Raw genomic sequence first — 20018 nt, forward strand, 5'->3', positions numbered from 1 at the left:
CCTGGTTTGTGTTGTGTATGCATTTTCGCAGCGGAAAACCGCTGTGAAGATGCATACACAACAGGTGCACATAGGCTCGATGGGTCCGTCAGAAAGATGGGCCCAGTGCACACGTTTTCCACAATCTGCACAGGATCCGTCATTTCAACGTCTTGACAGATCCTGTGCAGATTTGGAAGATGGAAGTGTGAAAGAAGCCTTACTCGGACTGTGGTATACAAAAGTCTGAATTCATACATACACATTCTTGTTTCATGGATTGTACATGGAAAGCGATGCAAGGACTGGCCACAGATGGGCTGACTCGAACCATACAAGCTGTTGAGTTTGAACTGGTCCTTTAAATGAAGGTTAATGTACAGACCAGGAAAGATGGGAGTGTAAATCCAGCCTAAGGTCGGTGTCCCACTTGCAACTGCAATGCGAGAAACTGGTGTGAGACTCTCGCTTCAATACCCAGCACTGCTGCCAGCGGTTCGGACCGCAGCATGCGGCTGCATAGAAATCCACGCAGATTCCGGGCCCAACAGCAGTGTCGGGTATTGAGGCGCGAGTTTCTCGCATTGCAGTTGCAAGTGGGACACCGGCCTAAATGTCCATGTGGCACTTTAAACCTTGGTAAATGTGGTTGCAGGTTGGCGCCATGGGCAGATCTTGATGTCCAAACTATGGCTACATATATATGGCAAAAGAAACTGGTCCACGGACCAAAGATATCTTGAGGCATTGTGACCAATGCAATTGGCTTTTCAGAAGACCTTAGAACCAGTTTAAACATAAACTTACAAACACGCAAAGTATGTTCCCATTTCAACTGGGTATTTCTAGTATTTTTTCCTGAAAGTCTTCGCTTTTAGCTAAACCAATTCATGTGACTGTTATTCAGCATATATATCCTGTGACTTTCCTGGGGGGAATGTCCAATTATCATACCAGCAAGAGGGACCATAGCAAATTATCAAATACATGCATATAACTAACCACAGAAAAATTTGCAAAGTATAATGATATAATAGCTTTCTGTGAAAGCACCTATAGAAATAGGGAATGTATGAGTATACTGGTCTGCGGAATAATGTTTTATTACAAAGTTTCTCCACAACTTAACCATAAAAAAAGAAAAAAAAAATCATTGAATCAAAACCCAGTCACAAAAAATGATATATAAACCCGCTGAACTCCATCTGTGCGCCCCTCCAGTCCCAGAGTAATATTACATGTAGAAAACCAAATAGCAACCCCTATGAGGTAACAGATAACTGCTGAACAGGCTTTATAATGGGATGATGTAGCAGCATTACCCCAACAGGAAATCCCTGAAGAGTGATGGGAAGAGAGGCCTGCATGTCTCTGACCCCATTAGGATCATAAGCCCCAACTGGAAGACGGCTGGGTTTTCCCTCTCTCGCCCCATTGGAAATGAACATGCTCTACCAAGGCATAAGAATAAAGAATCTTCAACATCAGAGAGCAAACATTAGGGTGCAGGACAACTGGCTGCAGACAAAGAATACAGCACCGGTGTACTAGAATTAATACTTTAAATCACAGAGTAAAAAAAAAAAAAACTTAAGGTGGTTCATCCGGCTTCTCACATGAAGAGCAGAGTTGGGGTAAAACAGAGTCACCCCCAACAGAGAAAGCGGCATAGGAATTAATGCCTACAAAGACATGAACAATCAGAAAGGCAAGCTCCATCTGGTTTAATTCCCTCCGTCCCCAACCAGAGGGATATAGTAATAATTTAGTCCACGTGAGTCTATTTTGTAAGAGTCACTGTACAAGGCATATATAAAAGTTAAGACCGCAAGGATCTCTTGGTCTTCAGATGCTTTTTTTTTTTTTTTTCACCAGTCACGATCAGGCCATTTTGGTATCTTCTTTTACCCTGTGAAAATATTGAAGGAGAATTCATCAGTGTTGAGTTGGAATGTCTAAAAATTGGACATAAATGTAGGGATAATGGTGTGCACTCAGGTCAGGGACAAGGAGGTGCTAGTAAAACAGACCGTGTGGTCCAGTCAATCATATGGAGAAAATTACCGCACACTCTGAGAATACCAGCCTCCCAGCTGTCTGCTTTAGCAAGGCTGGCTGTTAAAAATGGGGGGCCATTTTATTAAAATTATGTATTTAAATAATCGAAAAAGAAAACAGCGTGGGGGGACTATTCTTGCAGTACACAGCTGTCAGTTTTACATGGCTGGATATCAAAAACACAAGGAAACCAACGCCGATTTATTTATAGCGCAGGCGGCAGCTGACCAATACTCCCATCAGCCGCGGCCTGCTCTCGCTTTTATCAGTTGAATATAACAACATTCTCCCATGCTCGCGCTGATTGCCTGCAGTTCACAGGAGAATGATGAGGGCGGTAGCACCCAGCGACGGGGAACAGGGCTAACTGTACCGCTGCTTCCCAGGCTCCAGTACGTTTGGTACCGATGTGGCACACAGTTGCCACACTTATTATACACACGGACACCGATGCACAATTGTGTGGACAGCGATCCCCAAGCAACACACTTTATTCCAATCATCCATTGCATGTTTCTTTGCACTTTAGTTTGGTTCTGTTGCCTTGTATGATCATTGGGTTATCTATGGTGTTACATAGGACTGCAGGTAATATCTACTACATTACCTGTATTGAGTTATCACTGTGGTATGTGGTGTTACATAGGACTGCAGGTGACATCTGCTACATTTTCTGTATTCAGGGTTATCACTGTTATCAGTGGTGTTACATAGGACTGCAGGTTACTACTACATTATCTGTACTATGTGGTGATACATAGGACTGCAAATGACATCTGCTACATTTTCTGTATTCAGAGTTATCACTGTGTTATCAGTGGTGTTACATTTTTCTTCTCTGGGCCCCTGATCTTTTCTGACCCTAGCAATGCCCCCGATGTTATCTGTTGCTAATGTTTGAGAAAATTTTAATTCATACCGTTTTGCATCCATCTTATCCTCTTTTAGCTTGTCATCTTCTTTAACATCTGCAAAAGGATTAACTTGGTCATAATACTAGTAAATATCAAACATGAACCACCATCAGAATGGGAGAAATCCTTCCTGAAACTTGTTTTAAAGTGGGAACAAGTGGTCTTTTATTCCACTATTGATAAAGATTAAGGGCCCGATTCATCAAGACCAGCGTTTGTTTTAGTAGGAGGGACGAACAAATATAACAGCCATTGTGGATATTTTTATTGTGTATTTTTTGGGGGAGTTCTGCATGAGGGATAAAAAAAAAATGTTTTATAGTATAGGTCAATAATGATTACAGTGATTTTTTTCATGTTATACTAATTTTGCACAAGAAAATCACTAATTGTGTTATTCGCTATTATATTATTAGAGCCATAACTTTTTCAATTCTCTGAGTACAGGGCTCTACGAGGGCTTTAATTTGAGTAATGCGCAGTAGATCTCGTTAGTATTATTCTGGGTTCCAAACATTTTTTTTTTCAGCGTTCACTCTGTGGGAAAATTATATACCTGGCCTCATATGCTGTATGTCATAGTGTTATCATATAAAGTCTTTTCATGCACTGTATATTTACTATTGGATTTAGGTTATTCCTGGGGTGCAAAGATTCTTCTGTTTCACAATCTTTTTACTAGATGCATTGTATTGTACTGGTCATTAAAGATGCGTTTTTAGTATTTAACACGTGTTTATTATATTAATTCGTTTCTATTTCTCCAATAAAAAGTATATTAGTATACATTTGTGTAAGCCGTTTTGGTAAGGTCCAGGAATTAAGATATCTTAACACTCCATCTGTCCTAAAAAAAACATTAACATATCTGCGTTGACAAGTTCTGTAAAAGTCCGATCAAAATCTAATATTATTTAAACCGTAATGTAAAAGCAGTAGAGAAAAAATGAAAAGGCGAGAACTGACTTTTTTGGGGGGCACCTCTATAAAAGATGGTGTATACAAGAAAAAAAAACAAAACACAAAAACAAAACAGAACTCAAACATTGGCAGAATTGCCTTTTTCTTAATTTGCAACTTCACTGCAGTTGGATTTTTTACTTGTTTGATTGTACATTGAATTGTAGAATAAAAGGGGTCATTCAAAACTATAACTCGTCCCAAAATAACATGGAAAAATAAAAAAAAATAAAAAACAGTTATGGTTCTTGGAAGTAGGGCAGAAATATATATATATATATATTTGGCTTTAGTGGGAAGGGGGTTTAACCTGATCGGGACCAGGCCATCTTCATGCTTGCTAACTTGCTAACATGGCACATTTTGGATTTTTTTTTTTTTGTACGTATGCTTTTACCTGCTCTAAAAAATGTTCTTGTTTAAGGATTCAAAAGATTTTTGTCTTTTTTTTCTTCCTATGTGGCTTATTTTTATGTTGTTTTTATCTTTTTTTTGCTGATCAAGGGATGGGGGACATTTAAAAAAAAAAAAGAAAAAAAAAAGAAAAAGGAAATAGCATCTACTATTAAAATTCTATTTTTTTTTTACGAACACTAAGAGCAACTTTTATTTATTGCAATCCCCTTTCTGTATAAATTATTATACATAAAACAAGTACAACTATATTGGATGTACACAGTTGTCTAGAGCGGAAAGACTAGCAGCAGCTGCACAAGTGTGTAGTCTGCAATATACATGGTTGGTCATGGACAGTGCTTGGTGGGTTCTGAACGAAGAAGAAACCCATTTACTTCAACAAGTGCTGTGTGGCCGTTCATTCTCAGGATTGGTTGGTGTCCCACTAATTACTTTATAGCTAAACTATATAGACATCCATCTCAGCACTTGGCATTACCTTTTTGGCTGGAATAACACTAGTATATGGCACCCGATGTGATATGCTAGTGCCCCTCGGCTCCTGCTCTGCTGCGAGTGAGAGCCAAGTGTCATGCGTCTGTGCTCCGAGCCTCTCACTTACACTAGTGTATGTGATTCGGTTCTCGTAGCCATTCGCAGCACGCTGTGGTTCTTTTCTCATACTGATTCGGTATGCAAAAAAAATCACAGATGTGCACTGCCCCATAGTATAACACTGGGCCGAGTGCAGTCTGATTTTTTTTTATCAGATTGCACTTGTCCGATTTATTCGCTTGTATGAATGAGCCCTAAAACAATCAGCAGCCTCACCTTTCTTATCTTCATCTTTATCATCTTCCAATTTGGCACGTTTTGCCTTTTTGAAACTTGCAACATTTCTACGACCTCCATCGCCTTCATCTTCTGAATCGGAGAACTCCTCATCACAAGCAATTCTCTTATCTGAAGATCGAACTGCAAAAAAGTCACAACTTTACTGTCACACTGTCTATATGTTTGAATTAGAAATGTGGCAAACTTTTCATAGACCGCTGGGTTGCTGACCTATCATGCTCTCAGCCCTCAGATAACGCTTGTACGCTCACATATATTCTGTCCATTGCTTGAAGAGCACAGGATGGTACAGATCTGTTAAACAGATGCGCTAACGCTGATGCCCAAAATCTCTTTTCTACAATCGCACTAACGCATAGTACCATTGCATTGGCATGCGTTAGCAATAGCGGTCTATGCACAGCGAACACGTCGGATCGCTGTGCGTTAGACGTAACGTACCCAAAAACGAGGTAGATTGCCTTCGAGGGTGCGTCACATAGTAACGCATCATCGCTAATGCATGCCGATTTTGACATGCGTTCCGATAATGTATGGCATTGGGTGCGTTAACGGATACGTTACATTGCGTTAGTGAAGCTTAGTAACGGATCAGTTAAACAATGCCGTAACGCGATGTGAACCTAGCCTAACAGAGGTGCTCTAGTTTCCCTCAAAGTCCTCATGGGCTCACATTATCCAACTTTAGTACAGAGTTAGCGGCTGATCCAAAATTCAAAAATCATGAAATGTTACACGTTTATTCATCATCCTTGAAGCAGTTTTGTGCATCTTTATGACCTTGGTGTGTGCTGTGATCCTTGACCAAAATTTATGAGTGGGCAGTCAAGCTTAAAGGGGTTGTTTGGTCTAAATCAATATGTCTGCAGTCACTCTGTGTGACTGCAGACTTATGATCACCCCATATTCACCAGTTTCTGACCTGGGACCTTAGAGAATGTAAGCGCAGAGTGACTGCAGACTTATTCATGTGGACTGGACAACCCATTTAACAGAAATATTCAGATGGAGGAACTCCTGGCTGATCAGAAGAGGCAACATTGAGTTGGTTTGTGCTTGGACCTCTTAGGCCCCTTTCACACATCAGTTTTTTGCCATCAGTCACAATCCGTTGGCTCAACGGATCGACAGATCCGTCGCATTCGTTTTTTTGACAGCTCCGACTAGCGGATCTGGCTAATAGGATCGGAGCATGCTCAGTTAAAAAAACGGAATCCGTCGCCGGATTCCATCATTTGACAGATCCGGCGCCATAGGCTTCCATTCTAGCAAACTACGTCCGTAGTCTCCGGCCACTGGACAATTTTCGACGACGAATGAAACGTGAGGCCATCCGTCGCGAATACAAGTCTATGAAAAAGAAAAAAACAGATTTGGCGACATCAGTCACTGGATCAGTTTTTTTTAAATATTCGACGGATTGCGACTGATGGTAAAAAACTGATGTGTGAAAGGGGCCTTAGCTGGATCTTAGAAGTTAGTCATTCCAGTCATACCTTGCACTGTGCGTCCGGGTATGGTTTGGTGTTGGGGCCATCATCTTTCAGAGTTTCTTTTCCTCTAGTCTCTTTATTTACCCTCATATGCTTCTTTTCTCTTTATATAAGCATAGGCTTGTCAGCATCCTATGCAGCGCAGTAGGCAGGTTATTGCAGTTTTGCGTTGGATCCTTCGTATAGCAACTTTAACTACGGACCGCACTCATATATTTAGTATAACATGGTCATTATTTTACCCACACTTGTACTTCATAGATGGGACTTAGGTCTAGAGGCTGGGATGTACAACTTGTAGGTTAACTTTGTATATTCATAGTGATAATGCTTTACCTGCCTGCCGCTTTTCCCTTTACTTTTTGTTTCCTGTGTCTAATTTGACTTAAATATAACATAAATGTGGCATATTGTTATGTTACTTACTGGAAATACGTTTGTCTGGATCATCGTCGTCTTCATCACCACTGTCATCCTGAACAGAGTCCTCGGGGATAGGCTGAATCTGAACACCGGGTGCATGTGGAAGCATTCGCAGGTTCTCAAACAGTCGTTGCCTAAAACAAAATTCCAATATCATGTGGTCTGTTTTGCATTTTTGTCTCCAATACAGTGGACAGCACACAAAGATGTATTCCAGCTCTTCATTCCTCAGCTGGCACACAGACAGAAGATGCAGCAATACCGAGGAGATTATGCAGCAGTGCTGAGCAGTGTTAATGTGAATCCAGCTCTAAGGTGAGGTAAAAACTTGTTAGGCTTTCAAAAGTCCAGGAGTCATTTCCATTTTTTGATCACAAAAATAAAATATTCCAATACAGGACCGATTAATTTAAATGAGAAAGGAAGTCACAACTTCGGATTAGCACTGCACATGTCCAGAACCCTAATGGTGTTCAGAAACACTTGAAATAAAAACTGATCAGTTTCAAACTAAAACGATTGCAAAACAGTATCCAATGTGTTCCTTTTTAACCCCTTAGTGACAGATCCAATTTTGTGTTAAATGACCAAGCCAATTTTTACAATTCTGACCACTGTCACTTTATGAGGCTATAGCTCTGGAACGCTTCAATGGATCCCACTGATTCTGTTTTTTTTTCTTGACATATTGTATTTCATGTTAGTGGTAAAATTTCTTCGATATGACTTGTGTTTATGAATAAAAAACAAAACGGAAATTTGGCAAAAATTTTGCAATTTTCAAACTTAATGTTTTGTGCCCTTAAATCAAAGTGGTGTCACACAAAATAGTTAAATAATATTTCCCACATGTCAACTTTATTTTAGCACAATTTTGGAAAAAAGTTTTTTGTTGTTAGGACGTTATAAGGGTTAAAAGTTAACCAGCGATTTTTCATTTTTCCAACAAAATTTACAAAACCATTTTTTAGGGACCACCTCAAATTTAAAGAGAGTTGGGGAGGGGGTCAATAGAGCAGAAAATACCCAAACGTGACACCATTCTAAAAACTGCACCTTACAAGGTGCGCAAAACAACATTCAAGAGGTTTTATTAACCCTTCAGGTGCTTCACGAGAACTAAAGCAATGTGGAAGGAAAAAATGAACATTTTACTTTTTTCACAAAATTTTTTACTTTGGAACTAAAACGTTTTGTTTTTTTTCACAAGGGTATCAGGAGAAAATGGATCACAAAATTTGTTGTATAATTTCTCCTGAGTACGCCGATACCCCATATGTGGAGGGGAAATCCACTGTTTGGGCGCGTGGCAGGGCTCAGAAGGGAGCAAACACAGTTTGACTTTTTGAACCAAAAATTGTCTGGAATCAATGGTGGCACCATGTCGCGTTTGGAGACCCCTAATTTTAATTCCAACCCCATAACTGCCCTAACCCCAACACAACCCTAACCTTAAGACATCCCTAACCCCGGCCCTAACCATAACCTTAGCTTTAGCCTCAACCCAACCCTAGCTTTAACATCAACCCCAACCCCCACCCTAACCCCAACCTTAATTCCAGCCCTAACCCCAGCACTGCGCCCGCCATTTTATTCCCAGAAGACCCCGAGGGCCGGGGGACATTACCAGGGGATGCAGGAGCTGTGGGGAAGGGGGACCCCATTTCTCTCTGCTTTGATGTGCTAGATCATATAAGAGGAGAGAGAAATAAATAGGAATTCAGACTTTTTCTGTGAATAACGGTGATCCCAACGCCGGGGACAGTAAAAACCGACCAGAATCATTTTCTGACGCTGAGGGGGCACTATAACCTTATTTCTCAGCGCCGTTAATAAGTGGCGGTGAGGAATAAGTATCCTTAACTGCAGCCGTTAAAAGGCGTATGGGCGGTCGTTAAGGGGTCAAACCGACTGTTCAAAAACAGCAGCTTTTGCTTTCAATTCACTGCCCTATACTCCATTTGCAATGGATGTAGTGTGTGTGTGTGTGTGTGTGTGTGTGTGTGTGTGTGTGTGTGTGTGTGTGTGTGTGTGTGTGTGTGTGTATACACACACACATATATATATATATATATATATATATATATACACACACATACATACATACATACAAACACACATACACACACTTTAAAGGCCGCGTCTGTTAGAAAAAGTTGAGACAGACGTGTTAGAAGAGCAGTAGGATATGTTCACATGCAGCAGTTTTGCAGCATTTTTCATGCGTTTTTTGAGTGCGGATTACAAGTGCTTTGTCTACAGTATATGTTTAATAAAGTTTTCAACAAAACCACTTGTGTTTTTGCAATTTTTCACTTTCTTATTGCTTTCTACAGGTGAAAATACGCTGAAGGAATTGACATTGCTGCAGTTCTCAAAGTCGGAGAAAAAAAAAAAAAATTTGCATGAGAACTCTAAATATTTCATAGCTTTTGGTGACAAAGTAAAAAACAGATTATGATTTGCATAAAAAATACCAGCCGCATTTGAACAGAGCCTAAAAAAGCTCAGCAGGATGTTTCCATGTCCCTAGCTGTTACACTGTTCCTCACTCCTCAATAGAGTAGTCCGTATAACCTGGCACCTCACTGCTCTGGCAGGAACCGAGTGGATGGAAGTTCAGGAGAAGGTGGAAACAGAAGCTTGTTTCTCGGATAAGATATATTAAGATAAGAATTTTCTGATCTTCATTTGTACTTTTGATTTATGCAAAGTGTGTTGAATGTACAATGCTCACTTAATTTCATTTTATAAAAAAAAAAAAAAAAAAGTTAGTTACTCACTTGATCTTCTCCAGGTATTCATTAGTGTTTTGGTTCGTCATGTTGGAAGGACTAATGTGAAGCTTAAAATCGGGGCCAAAGTATTCAAAATAATCGTTGTACGGAAGCTCTGAAGAATGAAAAAGCACCAAATTAAATGTTTTCCTCAATAACAAAGGAAATACAGAGATATATGCAAGGCGGTAAATGTGCTAAATATTCAACCTGATGCACCAAAATAATACCTTTTAGTTTAATCATGGTGGCAACAGTGCAACATTACAGACTTTACTAGAAAAGCTCAGCTTTTCCTGTGTCCTCTTCCAATCATCAGTACAGCTACAGTGTGATTTTACATCATTAGCTGCCTACAGCATAGTTCAAGTGTCCTGCACTTCTTTACAACAGCAGAGCAGGGCTGCTGGCAGAAGACATGGGAAACTGTAAATGCTGCTCTGCAGATACATATGAGAGAAGATGATCCTCTGTCATAAGCATCAATAGAGCGGGATTGCAGTTTTACGTCACTGAACTCGTTCTCAGCAGCAGTAAATAAACAGCTCAACTTATCAGAGAGTACACAGTGCCCAATCCTGCAGTACATCTCATTTCTGTACACTCTGCATCAACCCATTCTGTAGTATGTCTCCTTTCTGACCCCTGTATTTATAGCCCATTCTACAGTAAAGCACTCCTCTTAAATTGCTTTGTAGTGAAGGAGGTGCTATCTCTTTCCATCACATCACTCACAGCAGAAGCTCTCTTTCTAGATAGAGCACAACTAATGCTGTCAAAAAGCCAGCTAAGAGCGACTACACTGTGCAGAATTAACCAGGGCCCCTGGAACTACAGAATGGCTCAAATAGCAACTGAAGAGTAAATAGAAGCTGGAGGGGCACATACTTTGGTGAGGTGGAATGTACAAAACTGGATAGATTTAAATATGGGTCATTTTGGCAAAAAGTAATGAAATATGTGTAAACATTACAGCATCATGTTACGGATCAAAGTCCAAAAGAAACCTGTTAAGCTTAACTATACCCTAAAGAAAAAAGTATACAAACCATTGGGGATCTCCGTGTCTAGTGCAACAGCAGTTTCATATGTCCAGCAGCGGGCCACATTCCTGATTGTGTAGCCACCACCGCCCAGCATCAACAATGGAAGGTTAAATGTCTTCATAAACTCCACACACTTAGCATGTCCTAGAAGACAAACATTTAATCATTAGCAGTTGAGCAGAGCCTACTGGCAACTGTCAGAGTATTTCTACATTAGTGACTGTTTTTCCTGAGTGTTTGAACTCTACCTCATCAACGTGCACCTAAGTAATGTGAAAATATAGAATGTCACTTTAAATTTACACTATTAAAAGCAGCTAATTATTTAAAACGTGTTCCCATTTATTTTATTTTTTCAATTCATAGCCCTTCAAAAAAAAATAAAAATAAATATATCTCTACTATATAATTGTCTAAGGGGTACTTCCGTCTGTCTGTCTTTCTGTCACGGATATTCATTGGCCACGGCCTCTGTGTCATGGAATCCAAGTCGCTGATTGGTCGTGGCAAAACGCCCATTGCCACGACCAATCAGAAACGCGCAGTCTGGAAGAAAATGGCCGCTCCTTACTCCCCGCACTCACCCCAGCGCCCGCATACGCTGTCCGGTCACCGCTCACACAGGGTTAATGCCGGCGAAAACGGACCTCGTTATGCCGTGGGTAACGCACTCCGTAACCGCTGCTATTAACCCTGTGTGTCCCCAATTTTTTACTATTGATGCTGCCTATGCGGCATCAATAGTAAAAAAAATGTAATGTTAAAAATAATAAAAAAACAAAAAACCTGCTATACTCCCCCTCCGTAGTTCCGCCATCTTCCGTTCCCAGCGATGTATTGCGAAACTACCCAGAAGACTTAGTGGTCTCGCGAGACCGCTAAGTGTTCTGGGTAATTTCGCAATGCATCCTGGGAAAGGAAGATGGCGGCCGGCGCCAGCGGCTCGGCGGAGCTTCGGTGGATCCCAAGCGTCGGTAACCGCTTCCTGGATCCAGGCGCCAACGGAAGGTGAGTATATAACTATTTTTAATTTTAATTATTTTTATTTTATTTTTTTTTAACAGAGATATCATGCCCACATATACGTGGGCTGCGCAATATACAACGTGGCCTGCGCAATATACTACATGGGCTGGGCAATATACGTGGGCTGCGCAGTATAATACGTGGGCTGCGCAATATACAACGTTACAACGTGCGCGGCACAATATACAACGTAGGCTGGGCAATATACTATGTGGGCTGCGCAATATACAACGTGCGCTGTGCAATGTACTGTGTGGGCTGTGCTATACACTACGCATACATATTCTAGAATACCCTATGCGTTAGAATCAGGCCACCATTATTTATATATATATATATATATATATACATACATATATACATACACACACACACATACATACATACATAACATATATATATTTGCCTAAGGGGTTCTTCTGTCTGTTTGTCTGTCTGCCTGTCACTTCCGTAACGGAAATCCTGGGTCGCCGATTGATGCTACAGATCGCTTGGAAAACGCTAGCATTCTGCAAGCTAATTGCGCTTGCAAAACACTAGTGTTTAGCGGGAATACGCATGCTAATTCTGAATGCGATATCACGGCAGGAGTTGCGGAATTGCCGCGGCAATTCTGCAACGTGTGCACTTAGCCTAAAGGTGCCAGCCACCTCTGCAGTGGATCTGGTCTTCAGCCTCTTGATAATCCAGGCTTTGGTCGCAGGGTGGATTTTTGGCATGTTGTCCGAGTTCAAGATGCAGTTCAAGTGAAGGTCTGGGGTGCTGGGTTTCTTTTTATACACACACACACACACACACACACACACACACACACACACACACACACACACACACACACACACACACACACACACACACACACTAATTAACCGATCATTTACTGAGCACAGGTGAGGATATAAACTAGGATTAGGTGCATTATATGGCCAGGCGTCAAAACTTTTGTCTTGCCAAAATCGGACCATTCTGTGTCCATTAACTGATCAATAATTCTGCATTGATGCCAATGTATTTTCTTAACCTAAATCACATTTCGGAGGGTTTCAGCTTTCAAAAGAATAATTTATACAATCAATGGATGAATTTAACGTCAGGTTCTAAGCTTCTATTTACATAACATGGATAAGCGACATAACTTCTGGTCAGGGAGTGTACAGTCCCCTAAAAAGCAATAGTTGTCAGGCTAAATTTGCCCTATGGGTAAACTGTTGAGTTTGAGCCACAACTATATGTGACAATAAAATAGTAAAGTATAGTATATAGTGCTTAGCTGGGAGCCAGCAGAGGGGTGTATACTGCAGGGGAGGAGCTAACTTTCTTTGTAATACTTAGTGTCAGCCTCCTGGTGGCAGCAGCATACACCCATGGTCTGTGTCCCCCAATGAGGCGAAGGAGAAAGTAAATTGAAATCAGTGCTTACCTTTAATGGTTAAATTAAAGCAGCCAAGTCTGTCTCCAGAGAGCGAGTCTGCACCGCACTGTAGTACTACAGCGCTGGGCTGGTACATCTCCATAACCTTTGTCATTACCTGGAAAAAAGACACACATTGGTTATAAAGAGTTGTATTAAAGTTTAAAACACAAACTTGGCGTTACAAAAAAAATAAAATAAACTTACTGGTTTGAAAATGGCTTCATAGGATTCATCATCGATACCATCTCGAAGAGGGTAATTCACTGCATAGTATTTGCCCTTCCCAGCGCCAATGTCCTAATTGAATAAAGTTATAAACGATAGCAGATCATAAACAAAACATGAAAGACCATATTTGTTTCCACTTCCATCCATCATCTCTGGTTAATATCTCTGTGGTTTTGGTGAGGATATTTGCATGATATGTGGCAAGTATGAACATGTAGAACATTCTATATTAGGAGATGTTCTATCTATCTGTCTATATAATCGTCTAAGGGGCACTTCCGTCTGTTTGTCTCTCACGGAAATCCCGCGTCGCTGATTGGTCACGGCCGGCAGGGCACAGTCCGGGCGCGAATTTGCCCCTTCCTACTCCCTCTGAGCCCCCTCCAGTCAGCGCTCACACAGGGTTAATGGCTGCGTTACACCGCAGTGCAACGCAGTCCGTTAACGCTGCTATTAACCCTGTGTGACCAACTTTTTACTATTGATGCTGCCTATGCAGCATCAATAGTAAAAAGATCTAATGTTAAAAATAATAAAAAATCATTATATACTCACCTTCCGGCGCCTTTCCCTCTCCTCCTGACGCTTCGGGCCATGCATTGCGGTCTCGGGAGACCACTACATCATCTCGCGAGACCGCAATGCATTCTTGGGACCGGAGCGTCGCGAGGAGCATCGCTAAACGCCTCGCCTGGATCCGAGGGCCGCCGGAAGGTGAGTATATAACTATTTTATTTCTTTTTTTTTTTTTTTTAACATGGATATGGTGCCCACATTGCTAAATACTACATTGGCTGTTATATACTGCGTGGGCTGTGTTATATACTACGTCTCTGTGCTATATACTACATGGGCTGTGCTATATACTACGTGGGCTGTGCTATATACTACGTGGGCTGTGCTATATAATATGTGAGCTGTGCTATATATTACGTAGCTGGGCAATGTACTACGTGGCTGTGTTATATACTGCGTGAGCTGTGCTATATACTACGTGAGCTGTGCTATATACTACGTGGCTGTGCAATATACCACGTGGCTGTGCAATATACTGTGTCTCTGTGTTATATACTACGTGGGCTGTGCTATATGCTACGTAGCTGTGCAATATATTACGTGGCTGCGTTATATACTGCGTGAGCTGTGCTATATACTACATGGGCTGTGCTATATACTACATGGGCTGTGCAATATATTACGTGGCTGTGTTATATACTGCGTGAGCTGTGCTATATACTACATGGGCTGTGCTATACGCTACGTGGCCTGTGCTATACGCTACGTGGCCTGTGCTATACGCTACGTGGCCTGTGCTATACGCTACGTGGCCTGTGCTATACGCTACGTGGCCTGTGCTATACGCTACGTGGCCTGTGCTATACGCTACGTGGCCTGTGCTATACGCTACGTGGCCTGTGCTATACGCTACGTGGCCTGTGCTATACGCTACGTGGCCTGTGCTATACGCTACGTGGCCTGTGCTATACGCTACGTGGCCTGTGCTATACGCTACGTGGCCTGTGCTATACGCTACGTGGCCTGTGCTATACGCTACGTGGCCTGTGCTATACGCTACGTGGCCTGTGCTATATGCTACTTGGCTGTGGTATATTTCTCTACTGTATCTGTGCATCATGAATCGTGGTATGTGTTAAAGAGGGGGGCCCACTGAAACTTTCGTCCGGGGTCCTCAAAAACCTGGAGCTGGCCCTGGCTTCACTGATTGTTCGCTGCTGGCCGGGCGTGACCAATCAGCGACAGGCGCAGTCCGGCCGCGAATTGGCGCATAATTTGAACCACGCTTCGCTAATTGGTCACGTCCGGTCTGCCAAATCCCGTGTACAACTGCATTATTCTGAAAACTTCATAAATAAACTACATACATATTCTAGAATACCCGATGCGTTAGAATCAGGCCACCATCTAGTGTCTAATAATCTGGTAATCCTAATTTTAAGCTACACTCACACACTGCAGTCACATTACTTTTTTCTGTCAAAATGCTTGCGGGAGTGGAGGGAGAACAGGGCATGGCCGCAAGGTGTGAAGGCAGACTTAAAGCACAAAATTGTTAGATCCCTTGACTTTACAGTAAGCCCTTCACAGCCTCCGACTTATAAATACATCAAAGGTCGTATCCGTCCCTTTGATGCGGACTCATGCGCTGAGCCCGCATCTTTCCCAACACACGACAGCGGATTTGATAAGCTGTCATGTGCCTCTAACAGCCGCGGGTGCAAGCGCGATCTACCAGCAGCTGTCTATCACGGACAACAGCATTCAACTCGAGTGCGACGGAAGCTCATCATAAGGCCAGCCTATCGGCGCCCCATCACATGATCGCGGGGCTCCAATGGGTTAGCATGACAGTTGTAGGTATACAGGAGACCCCTATGCTTGTCATTGCAGATCCCCTAACGACGCCGGACCGAGGTGATGATTTCTGCTATACATAGCAGGGCTAAACATGCAATCAGAAGATCGCAGCTTCAAATCTTACTGAAACATTGGCAACTAAATGCATTCATTTGATGATCCAAGAGCCTTAGATCGGTAGGTCTCATACTCACTCTTAAGTCCCCAGTGCCTGGAAAATATTCTCCATATTTATGAAAAGAAACAGTCATGACTCTGTCAGTGGTATAAAAGGCTTCCTCCACACCGTCGCCATGATGAATATCAATATCGATATACAGTACCCGCTGATGATATCTAGAACCAGGAAAACATTAGACGTCTGCATAAATAAAGAAAACACCAGTATGTAAAAAAAAATAATAATAATTTACTATAGGGCATACATACTTTAACAGTTCCAGGATAGCAAGGACAATGTCATTGACGTAACAAAATCCTGAGGCTTCAGACTTCTTGGCGTGATGTAGTCCACCTGCCCAATTTACAGCAATGTCTGTTTGCTGCTTGTTTAATTTCACAGAACTTGCTGCCAAGAAAAAAATGAAACCCATGAGTCCTTATTGCCATGTGTTAGAGAAATCTTCGTTGTAAAATGCCAGCTCTCCCCATTTATGTGAAGAGACAGACTGCAAATAAAGGCGAACGGCTCAGCGGACTCTTCATACATAGCACCTCATTACAATACTAATCCCAATCTACCTCATATAAGCACAGTCCGTACTTGGCCATTATCGTATCAGAAAAAGTTCCTTTAACCCCTTAATGACCTTGGGATTTTCCGTTTTTCTGTGTTCGTTTTTCGCTCCCCTCCTTCCCAGAGCCACAACTTTTTTATTTTTCCGTCAATATGGCCATGTGAGGACTTATTTTTTGCGGGATGAGTTGTACTTTTGAACGACATCATTGGTTTTCGTGTCGTGTACTAGAAAACAGGAAAAAAAATTCCAAGTGCGGTGAAATTGCAAAAAAATGCAGTCCCACACTTATTTTTTGTTTGGCTTTTTTGCTAGGTTTACTAAATGCTAAAACTGACCTGCCATTATGTTTCTCCAGGTCATTACGAGTTCATAGACACCTAACATGTCTAGGTTATTTTTTATCTAAGTGGTGAAAAAAATTTGCAAACTTTGCTAAAAAAAAATAAAAAAAAATTGCGTTATATTCCGATACCCGTAGCGTCTCCATTTTTCATGATCTGGGGTCGGCTGAGGGCTTATTTTTTGCGTGCCGAGCTGGCGTTTTTAATGATACCATATTGGTGCAGATACGTTCTGCTTTTTTTTTATTGATAGATCGGGCGATTCTGAACGAGGCGATAACAAATGTGTAGGTTTGATTTTTTTTATTGATTTATTTTGACTGGGGCGAAAGGGGGGTGATTTCAACTTTTATTTATTTATTTTTTCACTTTTTTTTTTTACTTTTGCCATGCTTCAATAGCCTCCATAGGAGGCTAGAAGCTGGCACAACTCGATCGCCTCTGCTACATAGCAGCGATCGTCAGATCGCTGCTATGCAGCAGAAATGCAGGTGTGTTGTGAGTGCCGACCACAGGGTGGCGCTCACAGCTAGCCGGGATCAGTAACCATAGAGGTCTCAACGACCTCTATGGTTACTATGCAGAAGCATCGCTGACCCCTGATCATGTGACGGGGGTCAGCGATGCGCTCATTTCCAGCCGCCCGGCCGGAAGCGCCGGTTAAATGCCGCTGTCAGTGTTTGACAGCGGCATTTAACTAGTTAATATTTCACCCGCCGCTATTGTGGGCAGATGTCAGCTGTTCAAAACAGCTGACATGCCCCGGCTTTGAAGTGGGCTAACCGCCAGAGCCCTGCATCAAAGAGGGGGATCTGACCTCAGATGTACTATCCCGTCCGAGGTCAGAAAGGGGTTAATGAAGTCGGCATAGAAAAAAATTACAGTCGGTGGGTGAGTATCCCAAAGCAGTGTGGCCTTACATGCTGTAATCGCAACCCCTTACCGTCCTGAGCGGCCACGTCATACATAAGCTAAGCCCTAGAAATAGATTTGGTGGGAACTTATTGATCGCTGGAGGTCCGTCCACTGGGGCACCTAGTGACCCTGAGAACGCGTCTCTGGAGAGCCCCATCTGCCTGAAGGTGGTGAGGTTGAGAATCTTCATTCCCTTCATTTACTACGAGACAGCCAGATAAAGTACAGAGCTCGGCTATATAGCTAATACTTCATGGAATCAGGGCACACGTCAAGAAATCATGCTTCCCACAATTAGGACAGGCTCTCTATTAAAAAAACGAAAAACTTACCTACGGAGCCTCCTGCCGACAACTGGCAGAACTCAAACAATCCATCAAATACCGGACAATCCTCCCCAACATTAACTGTAGAGAAAAGGAAAACATTGCTTATCAGCTCAAAGTAACAAATGTACTTTACTGCGGGACCTTAAGGTGGGCACTTACACCTCTGCATCTGCTTGCTGTACTCGGACATGTTGTCTGGCCTGATAGAGCGTAAAAATTTGATGTAATCGTCACTGTGATATTTTGTCATCTCTTCTGCATTGGCTTTGTGGGGTCTCTGATAAAGAACAAAAGAAGATTAGCAACTTATTGCCTACAGTGTTAACGTCATCTAATACCGAATATTCCATTTTATTTCTAACATTCACTGCACACCAATGTCTTGTCACACAGAGCATGCTCTAAAGCGACCAATCTAAACACAGACATACTGAGCTGTCAATGTCAAGTATGACACGAGCACCGACACTGCACCTAGCTTTCAGCACTAGGAGTGCGCCTATATCAGACTGCCAATGATCGCCAAGTAGAAGCACTGCTGAAGTCAGCACATAGCACTCACATCTACACTCCACAGCCCTGCTCACATCATTAGCATCTGACAAGTTAACTTTGGTCCAATTAGCAAAACATATATATACAAATTTATTTTAATGTTTTCTTGGGTCAAATGAACTTGTATGAACACATGAATATAAACATGGTACAAATTCCATCATTTTTTTCTTGTTGTAGACAGATTTTATAGGAAAAGAAATGTACAAAGGCTTTTAGATAACACAATTTTCACCATACACTCAATCTATGAGATGCTCATGGTCCAGTGACATCGAGCTGTTCGGTATTACATGTATATTACACAGTAAACTCAGCCATTTACTACTGGTGCTTGGAGCCAGTCTATCCGCAACCAGCTAAGTGGAGGCGCCAACTACATATAGGAATTTGCATACCGATAGTCCTTTACATCCAGACCTTGAGTTGAAGCCAATAGGTGGTGCTATACTCACAATAAGTGATGAGCGAACTTGCTGGATAAGGTGTTATCTGAGCATGCTTAAGTGCTAACAGTGTCTTTGGTGTGCTCGAAAAATATGCTTGAGTCTCCGCGCCTGCATGTCTCGGGCTGTTCAACCGCCGCAACAGACCCAGGGATTGCCTAACAGGAAATCCCTGCATGTGTTGCAGCTGTCGAACTGCCGAGAGAAATGCAATTGCAGGAACTATTTTTGGAGCACGCCGAAGACACTCGGTTAGCACTTAAGCATGCTCAGATAACACCTTATCCAGCACGAGCGCTCATCACTAATCACAATGCAAGTCAAGACTGAAGTGAGGTGAATTTATCATCATGGGTATTTCATACAATAGTCTTGGAACAAACGTCTGCTGAAGTGGCCAATTGTGAGATGCAAGCCTCTTAACCAGCATTTCCAAAATTAATAGATGGTTTGTACAATCACAAACTGCACACAACTTACATGGACATTGTACAATATCCTTGAATTGACCCCTGCTAATAAGCAAGTAACCTCATCCCTTTAACATTTACATAAAAAACTTACATAGATTTCCATCTTGCGGTAGAGGCCATAGTTCAAAAGCAGATTGTGTGTCATACGAATTCTGTGCGGCTTCATGGGATGTCCCTGCCCATAGTAATAATTGCCCACGTCGCCTAAGAAATAACACAAAACAAGACATATTACGAGAGAGAAGAGCTCGAGTTTCACATTCACTTCCATTGT

The 20018-nt window shown here is 42.0% G+C and overlaps 1 protein-coding gene across 1 annotated transcript in view; it reads right to left on the reverse strand.

Annotated features, from left to right (window-relative positions):
- Positions 1 to 1064: 1064 nt before the first annotated feature.
- The window catches only part of HDAC1 (histone deacetylase 1), a 31755-nt gene continuing 12801 nt past the window's right edge, over positions 1065 to 20018 (reverse strand). The window contains exons 2-14 of the mRNA XM_077296012.1: positions 19836 to 19948; positions 18430 to 18547; positions 18274 to 18348; positions 16375 to 16513; positions 16140 to 16281; positions 13546 to 13638; positions 13348 to 13456; positions 10905 to 11045; positions 9862 to 9970; positions 7082 to 7212; positions 5139 to 5282; positions 2957 to 3005; positions 1065 to 1888 (exon numbers count right to left, since the gene is read on the reverse strand). Coding sequence (XP_077152127.1) covers positions 1861 to 1888; positions 2957 to 3005; positions 5139 to 5282; positions 7082 to 7212; positions 9862 to 9970; positions 10905 to 11045; positions 13348 to 13456; positions 13546 to 13638; positions 16140 to 16281; positions 16375 to 16513; positions 18274 to 18348; positions 18430 to 18547; positions 19836 to 19948 — 1391 coding nt within the window. The 3' untranslated portion in view covers positions 1065 to 1860. The remainder of the gene's footprint in view (positions 1889 to 2956; positions 3006 to 5138; positions 5283 to 7081; positions 7213 to 9861; positions 9971 to 10904; positions 11046 to 13347; positions 13457 to 13545; positions 13639 to 16139; positions 16282 to 16374; positions 16514 to 18273; positions 18349 to 18429; positions 18548 to 19835; positions 19949 to 20018) is intronic.

This window comes from Ranitomeya variabilis, chromosome 3 (assembly GCF_051348905.1).
Source record: "Ranitomeya variabilis isolate aRanVar5 chromosome 3, aRanVar5.hap1, whole genome shotgun sequence".
Classification (NCBI taxonomy): Eukaryota; Metazoa; Chordata; class Amphibia; order Anura; family Dendrobatidae; genus Ranitomeya; species Ranitomeya variabilis.